The 24,258-nt window shown below is 43.9% G+C and overlaps 1 protein-coding gene across 12 annotated transcripts in view; it reads left to right on the forward strand.

Annotated features, from left to right (window-relative positions):
- Positions 1-24,258, forward strand: part of CCDC88A (coiled-coil and HOOK domain protein 88A) — a 204,214-nt gene that overhangs the window by 116,619 nt on the left and 63,337 nt on the right. For all 12 annotated transcript variants that reach the window (XM_089663901.1, XM_089663902.1, XM_089663904.1 and 9 more), the window contains exons 19-23: positions 1,417-1,560; positions 12,005-12,191; positions 15,153-15,298; positions 15,998-16,090; positions 18,359-18,573. In XM_089663901.1, coding sequence (XP_089520027.1) covers positions 1,417-1,560; positions 12,005-12,191; positions 15,153-15,298; positions 15,998-16,090; positions 18,359-18,573 — 785 coding nt within the window. The remainder of the gene's footprint in view (positions 1-1,416; positions 1,561-12,004; positions 12,192-15,152; positions 15,299-15,997; positions 16,091-18,358; positions 18,574-24,258) is intronic.

A 24,258-nucleotide genomic window follows, 5' to 3' on the forward strand; every position in this document is an offset into this window, starting at 1 on the left:
TGCAGCGACTAATCATCACTGGGTCTCCTACAGAGTTTGTAAATGTCAGGACTATTTATTGAGAGAGAATAACAAGGCCTGTGTCTGAGCCCCTGCCTTCATTTCCTGGAGCGTGCTCTGTGTTCGGGCCAAAAATAGCATTTTTCATATTTGATTCCCAGTTTGTCGGGCATCAGCGTCACGATGCAGACAAGTGCCCCTTTATTCTGCTCTGGCTATGGTTGCTTATGACTGTTCCAAGAAGTAGACAACAATATCGGTTAACGAAAGGAACAGCAATAAACAGCCGTTCATGTATAGGGCAAGCTGCAGACTTACAGCTGTTTGGGAATCCCAGCATGCTCTCATAAGGTCATGCTGGATCTTGTAGTTCCACACCAGCGGGAGGACCATTGGATGCCAGTGACTGATTTCAATCTTGCTTACTCAAAAATGTAAAGCTGAACTCCAGGCTAAAAAAATGTCACTTAAATATATTGCTCTATAGTCACAAAGGGCATAAATCCACTTTACATGCACCAAATGCCTCTGCAAATCCAGGCAGTACATTGTATAATTCGCAATGACATCACCATGCTGTGCATAACCTGTGCATAGAGCAGAGCTGTGGGAGGAACCCAACAGCCCCCCACTAAAGGCTGGAAACTACAGGAGGGGGCGGAGACCAGACCAGTCACCCTGCACAAGAAGGGAGAGCAGCAGTGAGCAGTCTTTAATACAGGAAGCACCTGCACAGAGGCAAAGTTTCACACTGGATTGGCAAGCTGGCGAGAGTGCTTCTTTTACACCTCTTGTCCCGTCTCCCCTGGGGCTGATGAGAGGGTATAACGGCACAGAGTGGCATGGGCGCCTGCAAGAGATCCAGGTTGGAAGATCTTGCAGCACATGCGAAGCTGAAAGCAATGCAACAGGCAAGCTGGCAGATGCAGGAATGGATGTGTGGTCAGACAGGCAGGAGTTGGCAGCAGGAGTACAGAATCAGGAACCAGGAGCAGAGTCAGGGCCAGGCCAAAATCAGTATTGGGCAAGCAGAGAAGGTACTGGAACAGCAGGCAGGAGGCAAGGTCAGGTCACAAGCTGGAGTCAGCAACAGGGGTTCAGGAACAGCAGAGTCAACAATCCAGGTCAGGATACGGATATTTACATGGGACCAGGTCATAGGCAGAAGGAGCTGACAACCAATCAGCAATGATCCTGAGTCCTGTAGGACTTTAAGTAGGCCAAAGTCCATCCAAACATGCACGCTTACGCTCATGCTCGTAGAGGTCCTAATTCTGTGCACAGTTCAGTGGACCATTGGGCAGGAGCTTGGTTTTCCCGTCACTCTTTTATTTGGTTAATATATTTTTATCCTGAAGTTCAGCTTTAATATATAGAGAGATTGTGTAAATGTGGATTTTTTTTTTGTCCTCCTAGATATAACCAGCTGCTAAAACAGAAAGTGCAGTTAGAAGACCTGGAAAAGGCTCTTAAGGAGGAACAAGGGAAAATGGTGCAGGAGAACAAGCAGCATGAAATGTTGGCTTCAGACTATCAAAGACTCACAGAAGAGCATGGGAGGTAAGTGTTGCACTAAAGAGACTAAATACTGCATTCTGTTTGCCCGAAATGTGGTCAGGAGCAGGGGCGGACTGACCATTTGGGAATTTGGGCGCTGCCCGAGGGCCTAGGGTCAGTAGGGGGCCCCATGAGATGCCCCTGGTACCTTTCGTAGGCTTTTTTTGTAGGCGTGGTTTGAGTGTGGGCTAGGACACAGGGCCCCCATGATCCCCTATTGCCCCGGGGCCCCATGAGTTGTCAGTCCGCCCCTGGTCAGGAGGCATTGTGTGGTATATGAAGGCTGTGCAGTTCAGCATGGAGCAGAATGTGCACCTTTTGAATCCAGCGGACCATTATCTTTCTGTCTTTAGAAAAGATTGCTGCCTGTGTGTGGGGGGAGGTGATGAGTCCAACACCAGCCATCCAAGCTTTAACCATTACATAACATCCTTCTACAAGGAAAATCTGGTATTCAACCATGACCAGGGCTTCTTTTCATCAGGAACGCGGGGGAACACAGTTCCAACACCTCCAGCACTGACTGTATGTAATGCCAAGGGTTGGTGGGGTGTACTGCAGGGTCCATTAATGCTGGCTGCTGGGGCATCTATTGTTGCTGGATTGGATCTATTTTTGTGCAGAGGGGTGTCTATTGATGCTGGGATGGAGTCTACTGTTGATAGCTGGGGATATATTGGTCTTATGTTGCTGTGGGGTCAATTGTTGCTGGAAGGGATCTACTGTTGAGGGAAGGGTCTATCATTGCTAGCTGCTGGAGGATCTATTGATACTGGCTGTGGAGAAATCTGTCGATGCTGTTGGGAGACTATTGTTGCTGGGGGGGTATTTTGTTGCAGGTGGTCCTTTGTTGCTGGGGGGGTCTTTGTTGCTGGCAGGGGATCTATTTTACTGCTTTTTTTGTTATTACAAATTCCATACAAATTGATACTTGGTTCTGTATTCTCTAAAAGGGCGGTGCTGGGAGGTAGGTAAGGGGTGGAACGCAGGGATGGTGCAGGGCGGAGACGAGGTTACTCTGAAAGGGGAAAGTTCCTTCACCTATTCTGACCATGACCCATAGGGGTTTATTTACTAAAGCTGGAGAGTCCGAAATCAGACTCCCTTCTGCATAGAAACCAATCAGCTTCTAACCTCAGCTTGTTCAACGAAGCTTTGGCAATGAAACCTGGAAGCTGATTGATTTCTATGCAGAAGGGAGTCTGATTTTGGACTCTCCAGCTTTAGTAAATAAACCCCATAAAGTCTTACTATAACTAATGGTTAGAACACAACAATTGCTTTCTGCTAATATCAGGAAAGTAGATTGGAAGGATGGCAGTATTAGGGTATTTGAAAAGGATGCCTGGATTCTTTGGACTGGCAGCCTCTACACGCCAAAGGATGTATACTTTATTCTTGGTATGTAAAATGTAATTGTCCAAATATAGATTTATTCCAAGGTATGCTAAAAACTTTATCACAAATCCAATGCGTTTTGGGGGTCGGAGAACACCCCCTTCATCAGAGCTTGAAATGAAAGGTAATTTATACAGAACTGATGCAAAAGTTGTTAAAAAGCAGTCTGTCAGCAGTTGGTCCAACTGGCATACCAACTGCTGATGGACATTTGTTTACCAACATGCGCATTGAACACATATTTTGCATCAGTCCAGTATATATTACCTTTCATGAAGGTGGTGTTCTCTGAATCTCGAAACACATTGGCTTTGTGATAACATTTTTATCTTACCTGTCTATTGCTGAGAATGTGGGAAATCTGTACAAGTAGATGACCTTTGTTAGGCTTCCCATAGACAAGAAAGTAGTCATTCCTGCACACATGATGTAACCGGGGCCTGTTCTAGCTGATCTGATCTGGGGGTGCAGTAAAATAATATATATGTCAATAGTGTGACAGAGATGCAGGATACTAGTATTCCCTGTTCACTTGGCTTGCTTTTGTACCACGAAGTCACAACCCGAGTGTTGCGTCTGACAGGTAGTACAGAGGTGGTGCAGGAGGGAACAGGACACGCTAACAGGTTTAAGGCTGTCATTAGATTAGGATGATTAAACAGAACCTGCGCCCCCTTATATAAGGTGTCCCTATCAATGTTCCTCTTTACATCAAGAGTTCCCCCTTACATCACTGTTCCTAGAAGAGTCCCCCTGTGTATTAGGTGTCCCACTCAGTGTGTCCTTTTACATCAACTGTCTTCATCAGAGTGCCCCCTTACATCAATTTCCCCCAGCAAAGTGCCCCCTTACCTAAAATGTCCTCATCAGAGTACCCCCTTACATCATATGCCCCATCAGAGTGCCCCCTTACATCATTTGCCCCATCAGAGTTCCCCCTTACATCATATGTCCCATTAGAGTGCTCCCTTACATCATATGCCCCATTAGAGTTCCCCCTTACATCATATGCCCCATTAGAGTGCCCCCTTACATCATATGCCCCATTAGAGTGCCCCCTTACATCATATGCCCCATTAGAGTGCCCCCTTACATCATATGCCCCATTAGAGTGCCCCCTTACATCATATGCCCCATTAGAGTGCCCCCTTTCATCATATGCCCCATTAGAGTGCCCCCTTACATCATATGCCCCATTAAAGTGCCCCCTTACATCATATGCCCCATTAGAGTGCCCCCTTACATCATATGCCTCATCAGAGTGCCCCCTTACATCATATGCCTCATCAGAGTGCCCCCTTACATCATATGCCTCATCAGAGTGCCCCCTTACATCATATGCCTCATCAGAGTGCCCCCTTTATATCATATGCCTCATCAGAGTGCCTCCTTACACTAAATGTCTCCATCAGAGTGTCCACTCACATCAAATGCCCCAATCAGAGTCCCCTTACATCAATTGCCTCCATCAAGTCTCTGAGATCTGGGGGGGGGGGGGAGTACAACTAAAATCTAGGGGGTGCATAGTCCACACTAGCAAGCCCCTTGATCCAGGCCTGGATGTAACCATCCTAGGTGCTGACTGTCTACAGAATGCTACACAGAATTCCAAGAAGTTTTGTTGTGTGAATGGAGATGAAGGTTGGTTGGGGTAACACCGGGGTTGAGGACAGGTCTGATTAACCACCCTCCATCCAAGAAAAGCCATCCATATTGGATTTCTGGCATCCTGGGTTTGTTCTTCTACCTGGTCTACCTGCATAGCTGACTACCAATTGTCTTTTAATTACAGATCACCTGCTCATGTTCAGATAGCTTTGAGGAAATGTGTTGGTGGTCAGTGCGATCCTCTTTGAGATACTTCATCTGGTATATTTGATAGGAACGGAAAACAAAGTATCTGTTCATTTTTTTGAAAATTGATGTTCCACTGAGAATAATTTTAAATAAGCTACTAGTTGGTTTAAATGTTGAAGTAACCCTACATATCGCGGAGTGATTGAGGTCGGGAATAGTGCTGACCACAAATGTGTTAAGCTTATTATTTCCATACAAGTTTTCTTGCTCCATGCAATTAGTAGAAGTGAAATCTTGTGGAGTCAGCTCTGTGGAAATGGCTCCGATCAGCAGGACTGCAGTTTCATGTGCACACTTGAGATCTCACGACCTATATGGGGTGACACCGGACCCACTCCACGAAAATAAAAGTTGTAAAGAAAACCGACGATCCCCGCAGGATGGATCGGATCCATCCCGCGGGGATCGTCGGCTTGCTTTGCAACTTACCTTTTTGTGGAGCAGGTCCGGTGTCACCCCGTGTGGTAGGTGTCACCCGGTGCGGCGTGCACCTGCCTCGGGACGCCACTGGTGCACAGTCCAAATTCAATCCAAAATGCAACTCCATGTACATTCGATCGGTGACAGCATCCGGTGATCACTCTAACACATGAATCCGCCACCAGCTAGGATGCACGCTCATCTCCACACTGTGCCCCCTAAGGGTCAACACACTTCAGAGTAGCGCTCAGCGGAGCGATCCTAATCACATCAGTACCCTTGGCAGCAATCCAGCAACCATACAAATGGTGGTGGTATCCCCCTCCTGACGATGGTCAGCCAAACAGCCTCTCAGGCGATTCCCATAAAGAAGTAGAAAACAAGGACTCCCGTAGTGTAGTAAACTATAAAATGTATTAAGGCAACACAAGCCAAAAGCCTACTTACAACAAACAACAGGGTCTGCAGACCCACAAGCAGAAAATAAGCAAGGAACACACAAGGTGTACTTGCATGGGTGTAGCAAGATGGCGGCTGCCGTCCACGTCGGAAATGACGTCACAACGCCTCCATCCTACGTTTTATGTCACTGGTCACGTGACTTCCTCAGGGCCAATCCTTTTGTCCGGATTTCTTCTTTAACCCCAAAGATATGAAAAAATGTCAGCTGCACTCCAAACCTAGCTCCTCTTGCTGTATGTATTGATTTTTTGCAAAATTACTGCATACAACATGTCTCACCCAAAAAACAACTGTGTGTCACCGCTTCTGGCCTGCCCACAAGCATAAGGAACACCCTCTATCCTTGTGAACAAGCCAGGAGTGATGAAATGTGACCAAGAAGGTTGAGTTTTCAGTGGAGACATTGTATGCAGAAATTGTTCTCACATTCAATAAATACAGCAAGAAGAGCTAAAGCTGGCCATAGACCAGGGATGTCAAACTGGTGGCCCTCCAGCTGTTGCAAAACTACAAGTCCCATCATGCCTCTGCCTTTGGGAGTCATACTTGTAAATGTCAATCTTACAATTCCTCATGGGACTTGTAGTTTGGCAACAGCTGGAGGGCCACCAGTTTGACACCTGTACCCTAGACGGTTCGAATCTTGGCTGGTTCAGCAGGAACTGGAACCATGGACAGTCAGGCTTAATGTACCCAAGTTGATTGATCATCATCTTGGGTACAACCAGCATGCTGGCTTTTACATACGATTACAAAAGCAGCTGGCATAGCCGCTAGCAATATTCACTGTTTCACCAGGCAGGGACAGCTCCCCCCCCACACCTCCCGATGGAAGAATACAATGGCTTGGCAGGAGAGATTCCCCCGTCAACACTGTCTGTGGTGATGGAGGAATCGTGCAAATTCTTTCCTTCAACCCGTGGTTCACATGTATGGCCTGCCTACGTTTGGAGTGTGCCAGACATTTTTTATATCTTTGATGGAGAGTGGAGATGGGCTACAGTAGCCAGCACCTGGATTGACCGAGATAACGGGAGAGTCTTGGATGAAGCTATAGACTTGGATATGTTATTGTTAGTGTCTTGACCGCCTCGGTTGGACGCATGTGAGGTCCCACGCCTGTGAGGTCCCTTGCCGGTATCTTCTCCCCAGCTTCTTCTGAGTGCCAGTCTTTGGCCGTCTTGATTGGCCACTGCAGGATGTCACTCCCATGTATGCCTGGGAGTCATAAATCACAGCACTGTACCAGAAATGTAAACAGAGCTGCGCATGCACAGCTCCATGTACAATTTTCAGAGAATTGCAAACCGGCAGTTATGTGACACTTCGTGTCTCTTCTGCAAACAAAAAAAGCCTTTAGTTTGGCTTTAATAGTTACAAATTGCCAAGGAAGATGTTTGTGTGAGAACCCCTCCCCCCCCCCTTCGGGGGGGGGGAGGGGTAATGGTTACTGCATTAAATACAGATTTGTAATGCAGTAACCATTACATGGGATATGTTGAAAGATTTCACATACAAACGCCAACGTCTTCCCCCCACATAATTGAAATTCGGTTCCCAGCTGACCCCTGGCAAGGGACAGGATTCCACTTGTTGCCAGGGCAACGCTGTCTGCAGGAGTGAGCATGTGACATCATCTTCTATAGTCTCATTCAGTGGGACATCACACGTTCATATTGAGATAATCCAATGTGTAATAACACCTGAAAAGGCATGAAGGACCCTTGACTTTAATTTAAAGGAGTGACCACGGTTGGATGGCTGTCATATGTAATCATTTCTCTGCATCTAGGAAACAGCTGTGACTGAGAATGCTGAAAATATTAATACGTTATTAAAATTTAATCAACTAAATAGAATTAATTATATCTCTCAATTGAAAATTTTCTGCACATTTGTATTCTGTTATTTAATCAAGATTTTTATAAAAGGTGATGTCAAATAGGACCGCTTTCCTCAACAAGGGAAATAAAGTATATACTTTTTTAGCATGCTGTTATAGTACCTCCAGGACCTCTTCCAGAACTTCCAGAAGCCCTGCCGGTATTTTTGAAGATCCTTGCAGAACCCCTGCCAGGACTTCCAATGGTGCTTGCAAAATCCCTCCCAGGGCTTCCAATGGTTCTTGCAGAACACCTGCAAGGACTTCTGATGGTGCTCACAGAATTCCCATCAGAATTCCGATGGTGCTCACAGAATTCCCATCAGAATTCCGATGGTGCTCACAGAATTCCCATCAGAATTCCGATGGTGCTCACAGAATTCCCATCAGAATTCCGATGGTGCTCACAGAATTCCCATCAGAATTCCGATGGTGCTCACAGAATTCCCATCAGAATTCCAATGGTGCTCACAGAATTCCCATCAGAATTCCAATGGTGCTTGCAGAATTCCAGCCAGGGCTTCCATTGGTTTTTGCAGAACACCTGCAACGACTTCCAATGGTGCTCACAGAATTCCCGTCAGAATTCCAGTGGTGTTTGCAAAATCCCTGCCAGGGCTTCCAATGGTTTTTGCAGAACACCTGCAATGACTTCCAATGGTGCTCACAGAATTCCCGTCAGAATTCCAATGGTGCTTGCAAAATCCCTGCCAGGGCTTCCAATGGTTCTTGCAGAACACCTGCAAGGACTTCCGATGGTGCTTGCAAAATCCCTGCCAGGGCTTCCAATGGCTTTTGCAGAACACCTGCAAGGACTTCCAATGGTGCTCACAGAATTCCCGTCAGAATTCCAATGGTGCTTGCAGAATTCCAGCCAATGCTTCCAATGGTTTTTGCAGAACACCTGCAACGACTTCCAATGGTGCTCACAGAATTCCTGTCAGAATTCCAATAGTGCTCACAGAATTCCCGTCAGAATTCCAATGGTGCTCGCAAAATCCCTGCCAGGGCTTCCAATGGTTCTTGCAGAAAACCTGCAAGGACTTCCGATGGTGCTTGCAAAATCCCTGCCAGGGCTTCCAATAGATTTTGCAGAACACCTGCAAGGATTCCAATGGTGCTCACAGAATTCCCATCAGAATTCCAATGGTGCTTGCAGAATTCCTGTCAGGGCTTCCAATGGTTTTTGCAGAACACCTGCAAGGACTTCCAATGGTGCTCACAGAATTCCCGTCAGAATTCCAATGGTGCTTGCAGAATTCCTGCCAGGATTTTCAATGGTGCTTGCAGAATCCCTGCCAAAATTTCTAGAGCTCCATGAAACAATGCTGGCCGAGCCCTTTGACCCAAAGGGTATTTAGGCATCTGCCCTAGAAGTGACTGGTTCTGTGTCTTCTTGCCAGCAACCACAGAAATGCTCAAAAACAGCTATTATACTTGCCTGTCCATTACTGATCCAGATTACACTGTCTATTCTGCTGTTTTCCTTGCCCATTGATGACCTCTGCTTTGACATGACCACTCTCTTCCTGCCATCCTGCACCCACCACAGGCTCTACTGTGACCCAGTTCTCTTGGCAATCCCTTAGTCTATGGTGTCCATGTTGTGGTCTTCCTGTTCCCTTGGCGAGGCTATCCTGAGGGCTGTGATCTAGTAACAGCCAAAAGAGCTTAGAGGCCACTAGGACACCTGGCCTATCTCTACAATCAGGAGCTCTGGTAAAGGCTAGAGATAAGCTTGGGTTTGGGCTGAAAGTGAGTCCATGTGGCCATCATAGGTCAATGATGTCACAAGCATATGTGCCCATTGTGTACATGAAGCTGCGGGGCAGGGAATCCCTGGCTTACAGCTCATTGACCCGGTATTGACAGCAGCCTTCTGGGTTTAACCAAACATGGGTTGGACTCAAGCTCACTAGACACTGCTTTAGGTGAGCCAAGGTTACCTGCTGGGAGGTGTTGTCCCAACACTTGCACTCTTAAGTGTTAATCTCTCTCAGCACCAACTCAGTACACATTTCTCATGACTCCTTAATCGATGACCCTAAAAAAATGGCATACAGTATGCATCAAAGATTACTATTCCCACCTATATAAACTAGTACATGATGCACAGGCTCCCAATATTGACACCCATCCTGAATGGATAAATTCCTACTTATCCTTTTGAGGGCTACCTAAAATCTCTAAAGCAGATACACCAGGCTCTGATGGCCTTTCATGTGTCCACTTTAAATCATTCCTCTCCTTTCTTGTACCTCATCTAGACATTCTTTTTACAACTTTCTCTCGGGCAATCCCATTTCCCTCACCCATGCTACATTGCCACATCATAGTAATCCCCAAACCAGGCAAAGACCCCTCTGGCTGTGCCAGTTACCACCCTATAGCTTTACTACACCATAATTGTGTAGCAGTTGGTGAAGAGCTGATTGCTTCACCTACAGAGCAGGGCAATCAGCAGAAGGGAGAGGCCAGGAGCGCTGGCGGGTGACTCGAGAAGAGGAAGATTGGGGCTGCTCTGTGCAAAACCACTGCACAGAGCAAGTAAGTATGACGTTTGTTCTTTTTTAAAAATTAGCTTTTTATATCACTTTAAGACTTCCATGACTGGGCCCCAGGTGCGGGGGGAAATGCATTGGGGGTGTGGCTATGGATGAAGTTGGCTGAGCTGCTCTCACCTGTTTTCTAATGGCTTTGCTATGTGTGTGGTGTTTGGGACCTTTCTTTATGCATGCCTACAGTATATGAGGATTTTAGACGGACTCCTTCCCAGCCAGCACCCATTGAAGGAATCACCGGATGGACTTACAGGAGCTTGAGCTGAGAACTTACGTTTTATGAGGTTATAGATGCATTGGCTGCTGTAGCTAATGGGACAGTGACATGCCTTATCATGGTGTCAGAAGGGTATTTGTCACACAGGGCTTTCAATGGTGCAGGATGAGAGGCTCCAGAATGGCTATTTTGAGCGGGGAAAACTAATTTTGCCGTTTTATCCAGGGTTGGTAACTCCTAGATAGGGTTCTGGAGTCTGGAGGCTTTGAAGAGTCTTGGGAGGAACAAAGCCTCTAATCCTGTGTCCACATCTTATTGGAGACCCAACAGCCTAATGGTCCAGAGAAGCACAGCCTTTTCATGGGGCCCCTGGGCAATAGGGGATCATGGGGCCCCTGTGTCCTTGCCCACACTCAAAAAAAGCCTATAAAAAAGGTACCAGGGGCATTTCATGGGGCCCCCTACTGACCCTGGGCCCTCGGACAGTGCCCGAGTGCTCGAATGGTCAGTCAGCCCCTGCTCACGCTAGTTACTTCATTGTCTGGAAACCCTGTATGCCGTTACTGCCATTGGGTTTCAGTGGGTGTCGCCCATTTAATGGGCAGCACAGTGGCTAAATGGTTAGCACTTCCGCCTGGCAGTACTAGGGTCGTTGGTTCGAATCACAGCCACGGCACCTCCTGCCTGGAGTTTGCATGTTCTCCCTGTGCCTGCGTGGGTTTCCTCTGGGTACTCTGGTTTCCTCCCACACTCCAAAGACATGCTGGTAGGTGAATTGGCTCCTGTCTAAATTGTCCCTAGTATGTGTATGTATGAATGTGAGTTAGGAACCTTAGATTGTACGCCCCTTGAGGGTTAGGGACTGATGTGAATGTACAATATATATGTAAAGTGCTGTGTAAATTGACGGTGCTATATAAGTATCTGAAATAAATAAATTTAAGGCTTTTGTTAAAAAAAAAAAATCCGGGCTACAGGCCAGTGGCATCAATGCACTGCAGACTGTTGATCCTGGGGCTTTAAACGTTCCTGGTGCTAACTCTGCCCTCAGGTATCCACTATAGCTGGAATTATCCTTGAAGCCAATATTCAGTGTGATTATTATAACTGTCCATGCATGTATGATGCTGCCGTGTATGTATGATGCTGCCGTGTATGTATGATGCTACCATGTATGATGCTGCCATGTATGTATAATGCTACTGTGTATGTATGATGCTGCCGTTTATGTATGATGCTGCCGTGTATGTATGATGCTACTGTGTATGTATGATGCTACTGTGTATGTATGATGCTGCCGTGTATGTATGATGCTGCCGTGTATGTATGATGCTGCCGTGTATGTATGATGCTACCGTGTATGTATGATGCTGCCGTGTATGTATGATGCTGCCGTGTATGATGCTGCCGTGTATGATGCTGCCGTGTATGTATGATGCTGCCGTGTATGTATGATGCTACCGTGTATGTATGATGCTGCCGTGTATGTATGATGCTACTGTGTATGTATGATTCTACCGTTTCTAACTGGTGACAAACTGCTATTAGTTGTTGGGCTGAATTATATACAATACATAGAGTAATAGCACTGGAAAACTTTTATTTCTGCATCCACCATGTTGCTATTTCTTTTGTTTCTTCTCTGTTCAGACTTAACCACACATATAGACAACTGTTACGGGAGAATGAAAGCCTGCAAAGTGACCATAAAAACCTGAAAAGTTCGCTCAACAATGGAAAATTAGAACAGACCCGATTAGAAGCAGAGTTCTCCCGACTAAAGGAGGAATATCAGAAGTTGGACATCGAATCCACCAAACTAAATAACCAGTGTGAGGTGAGCTTTGAGTATCTTTTGGTTTCTATGAAGGGATGGAAAACTTGGTTGACATTTACCTGGGTAGTCCTCAAGAGTTTCCATAGGAAGTCCTGATTGATGAGTATACTACATATTCATTAATCAACAATAGGAATCTGTATTTGGTTGGCTGATGTCTCAGTTTATACTAACCATGGCACTACCTGCCTTGAGTTTGCATGCTCTCCCTGTGTCTGCGTGGGTTTCCTCTAGGTACTCCGGTTTCCTTCCACACTCCAAAGACATGCTGGTAGGTTAATTGACTGCTGGCTAAATTGGCCCTAGTATGTGTATGTATGAATCTGTGTTAGAGACCTTAGATTGTACACTCCTTGAGACCCCATTCACACCTGAGCGTAACTTTTTTTGCGCATTTTTATGGGCGTTTGTGACCATATGTGCACAATTTGTTCAGGCGTTGTGGGGATTTTTGAGTTCCGGCATCTTTGTATTAGCCAATAGAGAAAATTTTCATCTGTGACATCATTTGTTGCTGTGCCAGAAAAATGCTCTTGGTCACGCTAAGGCACGTGAAAACATCATTTGCACATTTCCATGTATTTCTATGGGAATGAAAATGCATCAGTCTTCCCAAATGGAGCTACAAAGGTAGCTCCAAAACCTTTTTTGAGCTTCAGGCGACTTGGAATGGAGACGTGAACCATCTCTATAGAGTAATATTGATTTTTTTTTTTCCCTCCCTGAGCATTTTGGAGCTTCGCGCTACAAAACGCTCAAGTGTGGATGGGGATTGAGGGCAGGGACTGATGTGAATGTACAATAAAAGTAAAGTGCTGCGTAAATTGACAGCACTATATAAGTACATGTAATAAATAAAATAAACTACGTTTCCCATACGTGCAGTTATGTTGTCTCTAAACTGTTGCAAGCAAGCTGCCTCCTGCAACTGATTTTGAGTTGCAATCGACAAAACTCATCTTTTCTTTTTATATTACCTCCTACATCAAATGGAATACAAATACATGGCAAATCAACAGTACAGAATATTTCTGCCTAACGCACAATGTGGAACTTTGATTGTGATTCAGGGAAATTGCACCTAGGAGATATTCTTCTTAAAGCTGAAATAGCATTTTTTTGCTATTTGCACTGTAAAAAATAAATGAACACTAATAAAGTGAGTGCAATGTGTGGCCCTGGCTCTGTTATACTCTTATTTGCCTCAAACGGTACAGTCAGCGCTGAATGTCCTGCTCTAAAACTTACATTTCCAGCTGTTGATATTGAACTAGATCAGTGGTCTCCAAACTGTGGCCTGAGGGCTAGATGTGGTTCTTTGCAGGCCTGTAACCGGCCCTTGGGGCAGTATTCCTCCAGCAGATATGAGGCACTATTTCTCCCACAGACACCAACAGTAGGGCATAATTTCTTCCGCTGACACCCATGATGGGGCACTGTTGCATAGGCGCTATGTAACTGACCACCAACCCTGAGGCAATGTTTATTTTCACTGATGCTAGGCATGGGACATTTTCTACCCATATGGTAGAGATCAAAAACAGAGCGCACCAACTTTAGGCAATAAATACATTTATCAATAAAGAGATATACTCACAAGAGTAGCAATATAAAAGGCATATAACATCCAAGTACAAAACACTGGGTTAGGAGACACGTACGAATCCCATCAAGAGGGGAGAGAGACTCTCAGGGTCAAGTAGACGCATTTCGAAGGGGGGTCCCTTCTTCCTCAGTGCTCTAAGGAAGAAGGGACCCCCACTCGCATCAGCTTGACCCTGAGAGTTTCTCTCCCCTCTTGATGGGATTTGCACGTGTCTCCTAACCCAGTGTTTCGTACTTGGATGTTATATGCCTTTTATATTGCTACTCTTGTGAGTATAATATCCAAGTACGGAACACTGGGTTAGGAGACACATGCAAATCCCATCAAGAGGGGAGAGAAACTCTTGGGGTCAAGCTGATGCATTTCCAAGGGGGGTCCCTTCTTCCTCAGAGCTCTAAGGAAGAAGGGACCCCCCCTTCGAAATGCATCAGCTTGACCCTGATAGTCTTTCTCCCCTCTTGATGGGATTTGCACGTGTCTCCTAACCCAGTGTTTCATACTTGAATGTTATATACCTTATATATTGCTCCTCTTGTGAGTATATCTCTTTATTAATAAATTTATTTATTGCCTACTGAGGTATTGCACAAGGTTGGTGCGCTCTGTTTTTGTTCTCTACCACAGTCCGTATCGAGCTTCCCCAGCTTCGTGCTAGAGCCGCACAACCTTTGATCAGTGTTGAATTTCTAATCATATACTGTCCGATCGGCCTTTCTCTGATCTGGGTCCCTGAGCGCAGGAAGTGTTGGATTTGTGTTTTTCTACCCCCACTGGCTACAGTCTGGCCCCCCTAAAGTCTGAAGGACAGTAAACTGGCCCTTTGTTTGAAAGGTTTGGAGACCCCTGAACTAGATGGACGTTTGTCTATTTTTAATTGGGATAGCTATGTAAAACGTTGCATTTTTGGTTCAATAGACTTCAGTGGAGATGCTGCAGAAAACACATGTAGTGCATTTTCTGTTCTTTTTTTAATACATTTTTAATCTGTCCAGCAACAAGTTGGTAAAAAAAAACATCAAAAAACGCAAAATGCACTGCAAAATGGACAAAAAGCATACTGCATTGGTGTGAACCAAGCCTTAGGCAAGAGTTCAGTTTTAAAGGTTGCTTGACCATCATGGCAGTCCAATGGATTCTGGCCACTCTTAGCTCTACTTGCTGCACGCTGGTCCAGGATAATGATCTATCTAACAGTAATTAGCATTTTCAGAGGGTTATTTTAATTACTGACTTTTTAGCACCTTTTGACCCTTACATAGTGACTTCAACACAAAATTTTTCCTTATAATGTCCATGTTACTGGATTTCTGCATTGTTTTTGTATATTGTAATGATATTCTCTTATTTCCCCCTAGCTTTTAGGGCAAGTTAAAGGGAACCTGGAAGAGGAGAATAGACATTTGACAGACCAGATACAGACATTAATGTTGCTGAACAAAACGTTGCTGGACCAGAATATGGAAAGCAAAGATCTCTTCCAGATTGAACAAAGACAATACATGTAAGCAAATGTATTCCTTGTTGAGATGGAATTATTCCCTTGGCACATGTGCACAGGTGTTGCGTGCTACCTTTCCTAGTTTTCAATTACAGTACAGAAACAGGAGAATATAATGATTATATAAGGAACGGGGGCGGACTGACAACTCATGGGGCCCCCGGGCAATAGGGGATCATGGGGCCCCTGTGTCCTTGCCCAAACTCAAAAAAGCCTATGAAAAAGGTACCAGGGGCATCTCATGGGGCCCCCTACTGACCCTGGGCCCTCGGGCAGTGCCCGAGCTTCCAAATGGTCAGTCCGCCCCGATAAGGAAGGTTATACCTATAGACTGTAGCAAGCCAAGTTATCATTTTTTCTGAAGCGGGTTTGAAAATGAAAGGAAGAGATGGTTTGCCGTGTGCCAGAGAACTGCCTTCCTTTAAACACAATGCAATCATGATCTGCTGATCTTCAGGTAGCATCATATGTCCTGGCTATACAAAGATTGATGTATACTAAATGCTTTCAACTCACCATCTTTTTTACATGTTTCTTCAATGTATGTCAGGCCATTCCTGCTAATGACTAAAATACTGTATCTACAACCCCAATTCCAAACGCTTATGGAATTGGGTTTGTATAAATGTAGCAGTAAATGGCAAAAAATATGTTCAGTTTTGTGAGGGTATTTACTAATTTACCCATGCTTTCGTTTTACAGGGATAGGTTAAATGAGCTACGACGACAGAAGGAAAAACTAGAAGAAAAGATCATGGATCAGTACAAGTTCTATGAACCATCACCTCCAAGAAGGTAAATTGCAAGAACACTGGTTGCAAATCTACACTCACCGGCCACTTTATTAGGTACACCAATTCAATTAAATGAAATCGATCCGCACTATCGCCATTGCTATAAAATCTTTTGTTTTATTAAATTGACCACAGTAAAAACATCACGGGTACAAAAGTTGACGCGTTTCGGCTTAACAAGTCTTGGTCAAAACTTGGGTTATGACTAAGGCTTGTTAAGCCGAAACGCGGCAACCTTTGTACCCGTGATATTTTTACTGTGGTCAGTTTAATAAAACAAAGATTTTAGTGCAATGGCAATAATGCGGATCGATTTTATTTAATTCTGGAATGGATAAGAAACTGTGGGTCACGCACCTACCTAGTACCTGAGATGAGCATTGGATGTGTAGTAGCACTTTCTTTTCTTTTTACACCTGTTCAATTGCTTGGTAACAGAAATTGTGAATCAGCCAATCACAGGCAGTAACTCAATGCATTTAGGCATCTAGATGTGGTGAAGAATTTTTTTCTGAAGTTAAAACCGAACATCAGAATTGTGAAGAAAGGAGGTTTAAGTGACTCTGAACGTGGCATGGTTTTTTGTGCCAGACGGGCTGGTCTGAGTATTTCAAAAACTGCTGGTTTACTAGAATTGTCACGCACAACCATCTCTAGGGTTTACAGAGAATGGTCATAAAAGAGAAAATATCCGGTAAGCGGCAGTTGTGTGGACGAAAATGCCTCGCTCATGTCAAAGGAGAATGGGCAGACTGGTTCGAGATGATAGAAAGGCAACAGTAACTCATGTCAGTATGGACCAAAATCTCTGAGGACTGTTTCCAACACCTTGTTGAATCTATGCCACGAAGAATATGGCAGTTCTGAAGGCAAAAGGGAGGTCCAACCCGGTTCTAGAAAGGTGGACCTAATAAAGTGGCCAGTGAGTGTACAGTATATATGAATATATTGGTTACTAGCATACTCCTATATGGTAACGACCATCTGAAATACAAGGTCTATGTACCATCACCTCCAAGAAGGCAAACTGCAAGACTCCGGGTGGAAATTTATATATACTGTATGTATATACTGGTTACCAGTATACTTGTGTATAGTAAAAGACCATCTGAAATACAAGTACCAGTTCTAAGAAGGTAAACTTCAAAACACTGGTTGTAAATCTATTTATATGAATATACTTATTACTAGTATACTCATATATGGTAAAACACCACTTGAAATACCTATCTGTCCCGAAGAAACCACTGCTGTGGGATAGAGGATGCTTCTAGTGGGAGAAACATGATCAAATACATAGGCAGTGGTCAGGTGATCAAAGCCAAAGGGGCTTAGGGAACTTACATTTAGGCAAAGCTGGCCAGTCAGCTGTTTTGCCTGAAAAACCCTATCCTTTTTTGGCTGAGGTAATTTGATAAATTTTATCGTATATTTGGGAGTGAAGAACAAGTGCACTTTTAGGATGCTTAAGTGTTTAAGCCGTCCTTTTGCCATTAGATATACTAAGATTGGATGATTGGTAAATGGAGGGGGTGTATTCAGAGCAGCCTTTCTCCACCAGGGTTCCTCCAGAGTTTGCCTGGGTTTCCTTGAACAAGGAGCAATATAAATATGTTCGTACTGACAACAATGATCGATTTAGCTATCTGTAAGAGGTGGATACCTCATGTAAGGAACATTTTTTCCACTGACCCTCAAATTATAGCTGATAGTCACCCCCCCCCCCCCCCCTTTTTTTTTTTATAAACCCTAGTGGTGAGTTCTCCACATTTTAGATACTCACCCATCCAGTAGATCCAACGTTGTCCAGTTGAGACCCTATGTTCCGGGTGAAGATGGTGCTCTAGGCCTGCCCCCTTTTTCTTTACAGAATGAAAGGCTTTGCCTCCAGGAAAATGTGGCTAAGCGAATGGCATGCAAAGGGGAGCAAAGAAAGAAGAAAAAGTAAATAAGTAAATAAATAAACACTATTTGTGTAGAGGACCAGAGGAGGGATGGAGAGAGAGGGAAAATGTATCTGAGGGTAAAGATCCGTTGTAATGTTTTGTGAGCTGTGGATATAGTAATTGTTAGCAGGGGTTCTCTGATTCTTGAAAGTTATTTCAAAGGTTCCTCCAATATAAAAAGGTTGAGATATGCAGATTTAGAGAATACTGTAAGTCTGTTACAGTAAGAATGTTAATGTGCCAAATGGCTATAGAAGGACAAATACTTTGTAAAGATCATTTCTATGTTACATCTGTAAAGAGTCCAATACTTTACCTTTAAGGAGAGGAAACTGGATAACTTTAAAGATGAGGAAGCTGATCAAGTCCAAGAAAGATGTCAACCGTGAACGCCTGAGATCCCTTACACTCACACCATCCCGATCGGAGTCCAGCGAAGGCTTTCTGCAGTTACCTCCCCAGGACAGCCAAGACAGCTCATCCGTAGGTTCAAATTCACTTGAGGATGGGCATCCACTTGGGGCCAAGAAAAGCAGCAGTGAGTATATTTAATAACATTATCCAAATTATTTCCTTACCTTTTTATTGTACAATGACCCATATTGCACTGGAGTTTATAGAAACCAATTTTGTTTAGTTACTGCAAGTGTTATTTGCACAATTTTATGAAATAGGCCCATTTTTTATATAGATTTCCTAGATGAACCATATTTGTATCATGATGTATAATGTTCCTACAGATCTGTTTATGCCTTAGGAAATCTCTTCCATTCTGAATGTTCTTATAATGTATTATGCATTGTTAATAAATGAGGCCTTTGGGTGTTATTTGGGGCGTTCCTCCTGCTTGCGTGCTGTGGAAACAGCCACTTTGTTCTCGGCCAGTGACCATGAGAAATATATAAATTTGCCATAGTTGCTATGAAATAGTGAACTTTTGTGCTCAGTGCCTCTTTTTTTGCAAATAAAACAATGGCATGGCCTATTGTGTGACAATGGCTGCTTCCTGTGTGCGTAGGCAGTTGGCTTGCTTCAAGATGGTGAGGTCCCTTATAAAAGCAACCTTGAGATATAATGTCAGATAGGACAGGAAGTCGGAAGCCATTGCTTTACTTATGGGGGGGGGTACCTATTTTTTTTTTCTTTTTAACTAGATACTTACATGGTTGGGCATTCCTAACTTTTGTGAACATTGGCAGGTTACCTAGTTCAGCTTGGAGGCTGATCTTATATTGAATTTGCTTGCTTCCACTCTATCATTTTTAACATGTCCAGAAACAGGGGAGAGTATGGGGAACAATGAATTTACAATAGCACCACCCACACTGAACATCTGTTTCTGGATTATTTGTTTAAAGTGAAATGCGTCTCCAGTCAAAGTTTCTTTTTAGTCTTGGACAGAGTGGGAACGGTTCAAACCTTGATATACAGTGAATGAAATAAGTATTTGATCCCCTGCTGATTTTGAATGTTTTCCCACTCACAAAGAAATGATCAGTCTAAAAATCGAATGGTAGGAGAGGATCTGCCAAGAGGAGTGGGCCAAAATCCCTCCTGAGGTGTGTTCAAACCTGGTGGCCAACTACAGGAAACGTCTGACCTCTGTGATTGCCAACAAGGGATTTGCCACTAAGTACTAAGTCATGTTTTGTGAAGGGGATCAAATATTTATTTCCCTCATGATCATGCAAATCAGAACATAATTTGTTAGACATGCATTTCTTTTGAATTTTTTGTTGCTATTCCATCTCAGTGTTACAATACACCTACCATTCGATTTTTAGACTGATCATTTCTTTGTGAGTGGGCAAACATTCAAAATCAGCAGGGGATCAAATACTTATTTCCTTCACTGTAGTTGTTACTGCTGGGTCCTGCCTCAATTCCTAGCAACTTTCCATATTTCCACCGCACACGTTCCTGGAATTTGCTCTAAGGTGATGGGTGGTGCATCAACCTCCAGCTGGGAACTGGAACTTGCACAGATATTTGCCAGCACACCATAGATCTTCAGATTAAGTCCAAACATTTTTTTATTGAAGAATGATCACATCCAGACCAAGAAAGTGCAATGTTTCGGAGCCATGTAGAACCCCTTCGTCAGGCATGTGTTCATCGCATGCCTGACAAAAGGGGTCCTGCATAGCTCTGAAACGTTGTAGCTTCTTGTTCCTGGTCACCATTTGGACTAAATCTGAAGATCGGTGGTGTGCTGCCAAATATCTGCATTTGACTGCCTCAATTCCTGTCTAGGTGACCAATTTCATTGGGACAGCAATTAAGGGGACATTGGGACAGCAGTTAAGGGAAATCACTCCAACAAGGATGTAAACAATTATAACATCCTGATATAGGTTTTAAACCTCACCCACCATATTATAGATTTTTTGTTTGGCTTTCTCTGTCCCTGTTGGAGAATTCTTATCACATCCTGTCTTTATGACTTGGAACAGAAAGTAAAGGGAAATCCTCCTCAACAAAGATAGTAAAACCCTGACATAGGTTCTAACCCTTCACCAATCTGTCCAGAAAAAAAAAAGGTTTGGTTGGAGTTTTACTTTAAAGTGACTCTTTAAGAGACTATAAATTGTCACACATAAAAAAGTTACATGTAAAATAAAAAGGACTAATACCTCTCCTGCTACCTGTGCTTCCAATCTTTGCTCCTTTGAAGAGTTTTGCCAGCTGTAGATTTTCTGAGTGCGTCAAGTGCCTTATCCCCTTTCACTGTGGTTACATCTGCCAGCTACTACAGGACATAGTAGTAAAGTGGTGTCTGGAAAGTGGAACCAGGCTTCTATTACATCCCTAAGTGAGTCACATATTGAAGTTTTGTCACATGGTAAAATCTTCAAGAGGGCAAAAATCGGAGACATTGGCAGTGATACAAATAATTAGTCCTTTTTTTTACAGGGAACCTTTTTTTTGGTAAAAAAGTGGCTTAAAAGAAGTCTTGTTTCTTTTTTAATTACAGTGTTCTGTCTCCCAAGGGACAAAGTACATGTAGTACTTTGTCCCATCTTCCTTCATGTTGTGGAAGGTTGGCTACATGGTCGGACAGGAAGCTCCCCACAGCTGTCCAACAACACAGCTCGCAAGGAGATGGCTGCATTGATAGCTGGTGCTTATCTCCACCTCCAAACACTTTTCTGAGACAAGCAGAAGTAATGCATAAGGACAGGAGGCTGACAGTTGCCAGAGCTTGTTTTGGACAAGTGCTTGGAGCCCGTGATATGCGCCAGCTATTACTGCAATTTGTCTCCTTGCTAGCTGCATTGCTAGTGAGCCTTGGGGTTAGGGGAGCATGATGTCCGACCACGTAGCTGCCCTTCCACATCATGTAGAAAGATGGGACATAACACCCCAAGACCTGCTGACAATGCAGCTAGCAAGGAGACAAGCTGGAGTGATAGCTGGTGCTTATCTCAGGCTCCAAGCTCTTGCCCAAACAAGCTCCGGCAAGTGGCACTCTCCCGTCCCTCTGCATTCATTCTGCTTGTCTCAGGAAAGTGTTTAGAGCTGGAGTTGAGCACCGCCTATCAATGCAACCATCTCCTTGCTAGCTGTATTGTTGGACAGCTATGGGGAGCTTCCTGTCCAACCATGTACCTAACCTTCCACTCAAGGGCGTATTTACCACAAGGCACTTGCCTAGGGCGGCATTCTTTAGGGGGGCAGCACTGCCCCCTGGAAGAAGGGACATATGCAACATGGGGACCAGATGGGATCTGAAAGAGGCTGCGGGCTGCTTGATGGTGTATGCAGAGCCCGACTGTTGTACCCGGGGATGTCCAGAGCTGTAAAGGTGAGTGCCTTTCTCTCTGTCACCAGCGAGGTGGGTGTTAGTGAAAGGCTTTCTCGGGTGGGGGGGTGATGGGACAGGGGTGTTGTTGGTCATTGTCAGGCTCTCTCTGTGGGGGGGAATGTGGTCTAGTGTTGGTCGGTGTCAGGCTCTCTACGCCAGTGAGGAGGGGCATCCAATTTTTGTGTTGCCTAGGGCAGCACAAAACCAAAATACACCACTGCTCTGCTTTCACGTCATGTAGGAAGATGAGAAAAAGTACTGTGTAACCCTGTGGGACAGAACACAAAAAATAAAAAAAGAAATGAGACTTCTTCCTTAAAGAATGCTAGCATGTTTTGCCTTACATTGGCTGTTCTTTCCTGTCAATTTACATCTGCTCAGGATTTGGCCATATTGAAATGCTGTAGTAGAAAACCCACTAAAATATCATGTCAATTTTTTTCACATTTTAAAACGTGTCTATGAAACGTGTTGCTTGCGCAGGCAGAATGATAGTTTTGTGTAGCTGAGTGCATAATACAATAGTATTACACTTGTAGAGCTGTTGTTGCTTCTTTTGCGAACTGGATTATAAACTGTAAAATGTAATGCCAAAAACTGTTTTCCGCATTTTGAATGTTCGGTTATCTCATTCTTCTATGTGGTAAAGTCTACAACTTACCCATACTGCATTTTCAGCCGATGTTTTCTGTTAACAATTGTTTGTAAATGTTGTGCGTTCAGTGAGTGGCTCTGTGTACAAGATCAGTGGTAGACAACCATTGTCCATCAGCAGCACTCTTCATTTCTCTGCTAGGAACTTTATGGAAACACATTTAAAAATAATATATCTAAACCAGTAAGAGCATAAAAAAGAATTTCCACCTCTAGAGAACTACTGTCTAATTATTTTCTGGTCCCTCGTTAGTGACTAATAAGTTATCAACTGGAAATTTCTCTCCTTGCCCCTTTTTATGTCACTTTATTGATATCTATGGATAGACATTTAGCTTCTGTGGTTGTTCATGGTAACAACTCACTCCAATGAAGTTACATGTCAGTTGGTCCCTCTCCTTTCATGCCACTGCAACTAAAGCATGTGTGCTAATGCCATGATTGATTGGCTGTTCCATAGCACACATGATTTTGGTTCGATATTGTTTCAAATTTTTCAGTGGAGTGATTCTGCTAAATATGGAGGCTAGTCATAGCATGGAAATGTTGCAGGCACTAGTGATGGGAAGAACAAAAATAAAAGATCTCCAGCAGAACCACTCAAATATTATCAAGAGGCAATAAAATGAATGGGCAACAGGTGTTTGAAGGTACCTGTTTCAACTTTACGTGGATAAATACTTACAGCTGCCCAAGCAAACCTCTGAGCAGTCACCATATATACTTACAGAGTTTATCCACTTTCGAGAGAGTCATTTTTCGAGAGTAATTTTTCAAGTTGCTGCCTTCTTGGGCCCTTGTAGCTGTTACAGGGCCATTAGAGGATATGGAGTTGCTTGAATTTTATTCTGGCTTCAGAAACTGATTAAATTGTGGCTTTGGGACTGGAGCAAAGGCACAAAAACAACAGTATTGTGCCCTTTAGTGATCTTGGAACCATCCAGAATCCATTTGGGGCTCGCTAAATTTAGCTATAATCTATGTTCTAGTTAGCAGTACAAACCTTCCAAAAAGGTTATTTGATGTCTATGAACGTAGAACACCCTTTCTCAGCCAGGATTCTGTGGAACCCAAAGGTTCTTCCAGAGATTGCTACGGGCTTCTTGAGCAATGAGCAACTTCTGCCTCCCAGATGAGTAACCACTTACAACAATTATCTTTATAGCTATGTCTAAGTGTGAGATTCTTCCCAATGGCCACAGATATAAAGAGCTTTCTGTATTCTTCCCAGTGGTCATGACAATAATGTAGGGAGGTGTAGCTATAGCAATTATTAGGAGGGTTCTTTGAGCCCGGAAAGTTCTTTCAAAGGTTCCTCCATGATATAAAGTTGGAGAAATGCTGCTTTAGAAGAATGGCACATGCCCCTTCATGGCTTTATTCGATAAGGCAGTGTACAGAGCAGTTGTAATTTCAAAAGTTTAATACCCAATCAGAAATCATCCCTTAGCTGATGTAACTATAGTAAACTGATTGGTCTCCAGTTATTTAAACATTACCACTTCGATTTGAACTGCTTCAGCCAGTGCAACCAACTTTCAAAGGATCAGTCTACCCAAAGCAATATTACCATTATGGGCGAATGCTTGCAAGCTGACCCACCTTCTGTATTTCACAAGGACTTTTGGTGGTGAGATCTTTTTTCTAGTGTTCTTAGCTTTTTCAGTCCAAGCCATGTGGTCTCACTTCTTCTGCTGTATTTCCAGTAATAAATTGCTGAGCTAAGGCTGAGAACGGGAAGGAGACCCACCTATGCTAACCACA

The sequence above is a fragment of the Staurois parvus genome, unplaced genomic scaffold, assembly GCF_062004578.1.
Source record: "Staurois parvus isolate SC_StPar_1 unplaced genomic scaffold, SC_StPar_1.0 ptg001798l, whole genome shotgun sequence".
Taxonomy (NCBI): Eukaryota; Metazoa; Chordata; class Amphibia; order Anura; family Ranidae; genus Staurois; species Staurois parvus.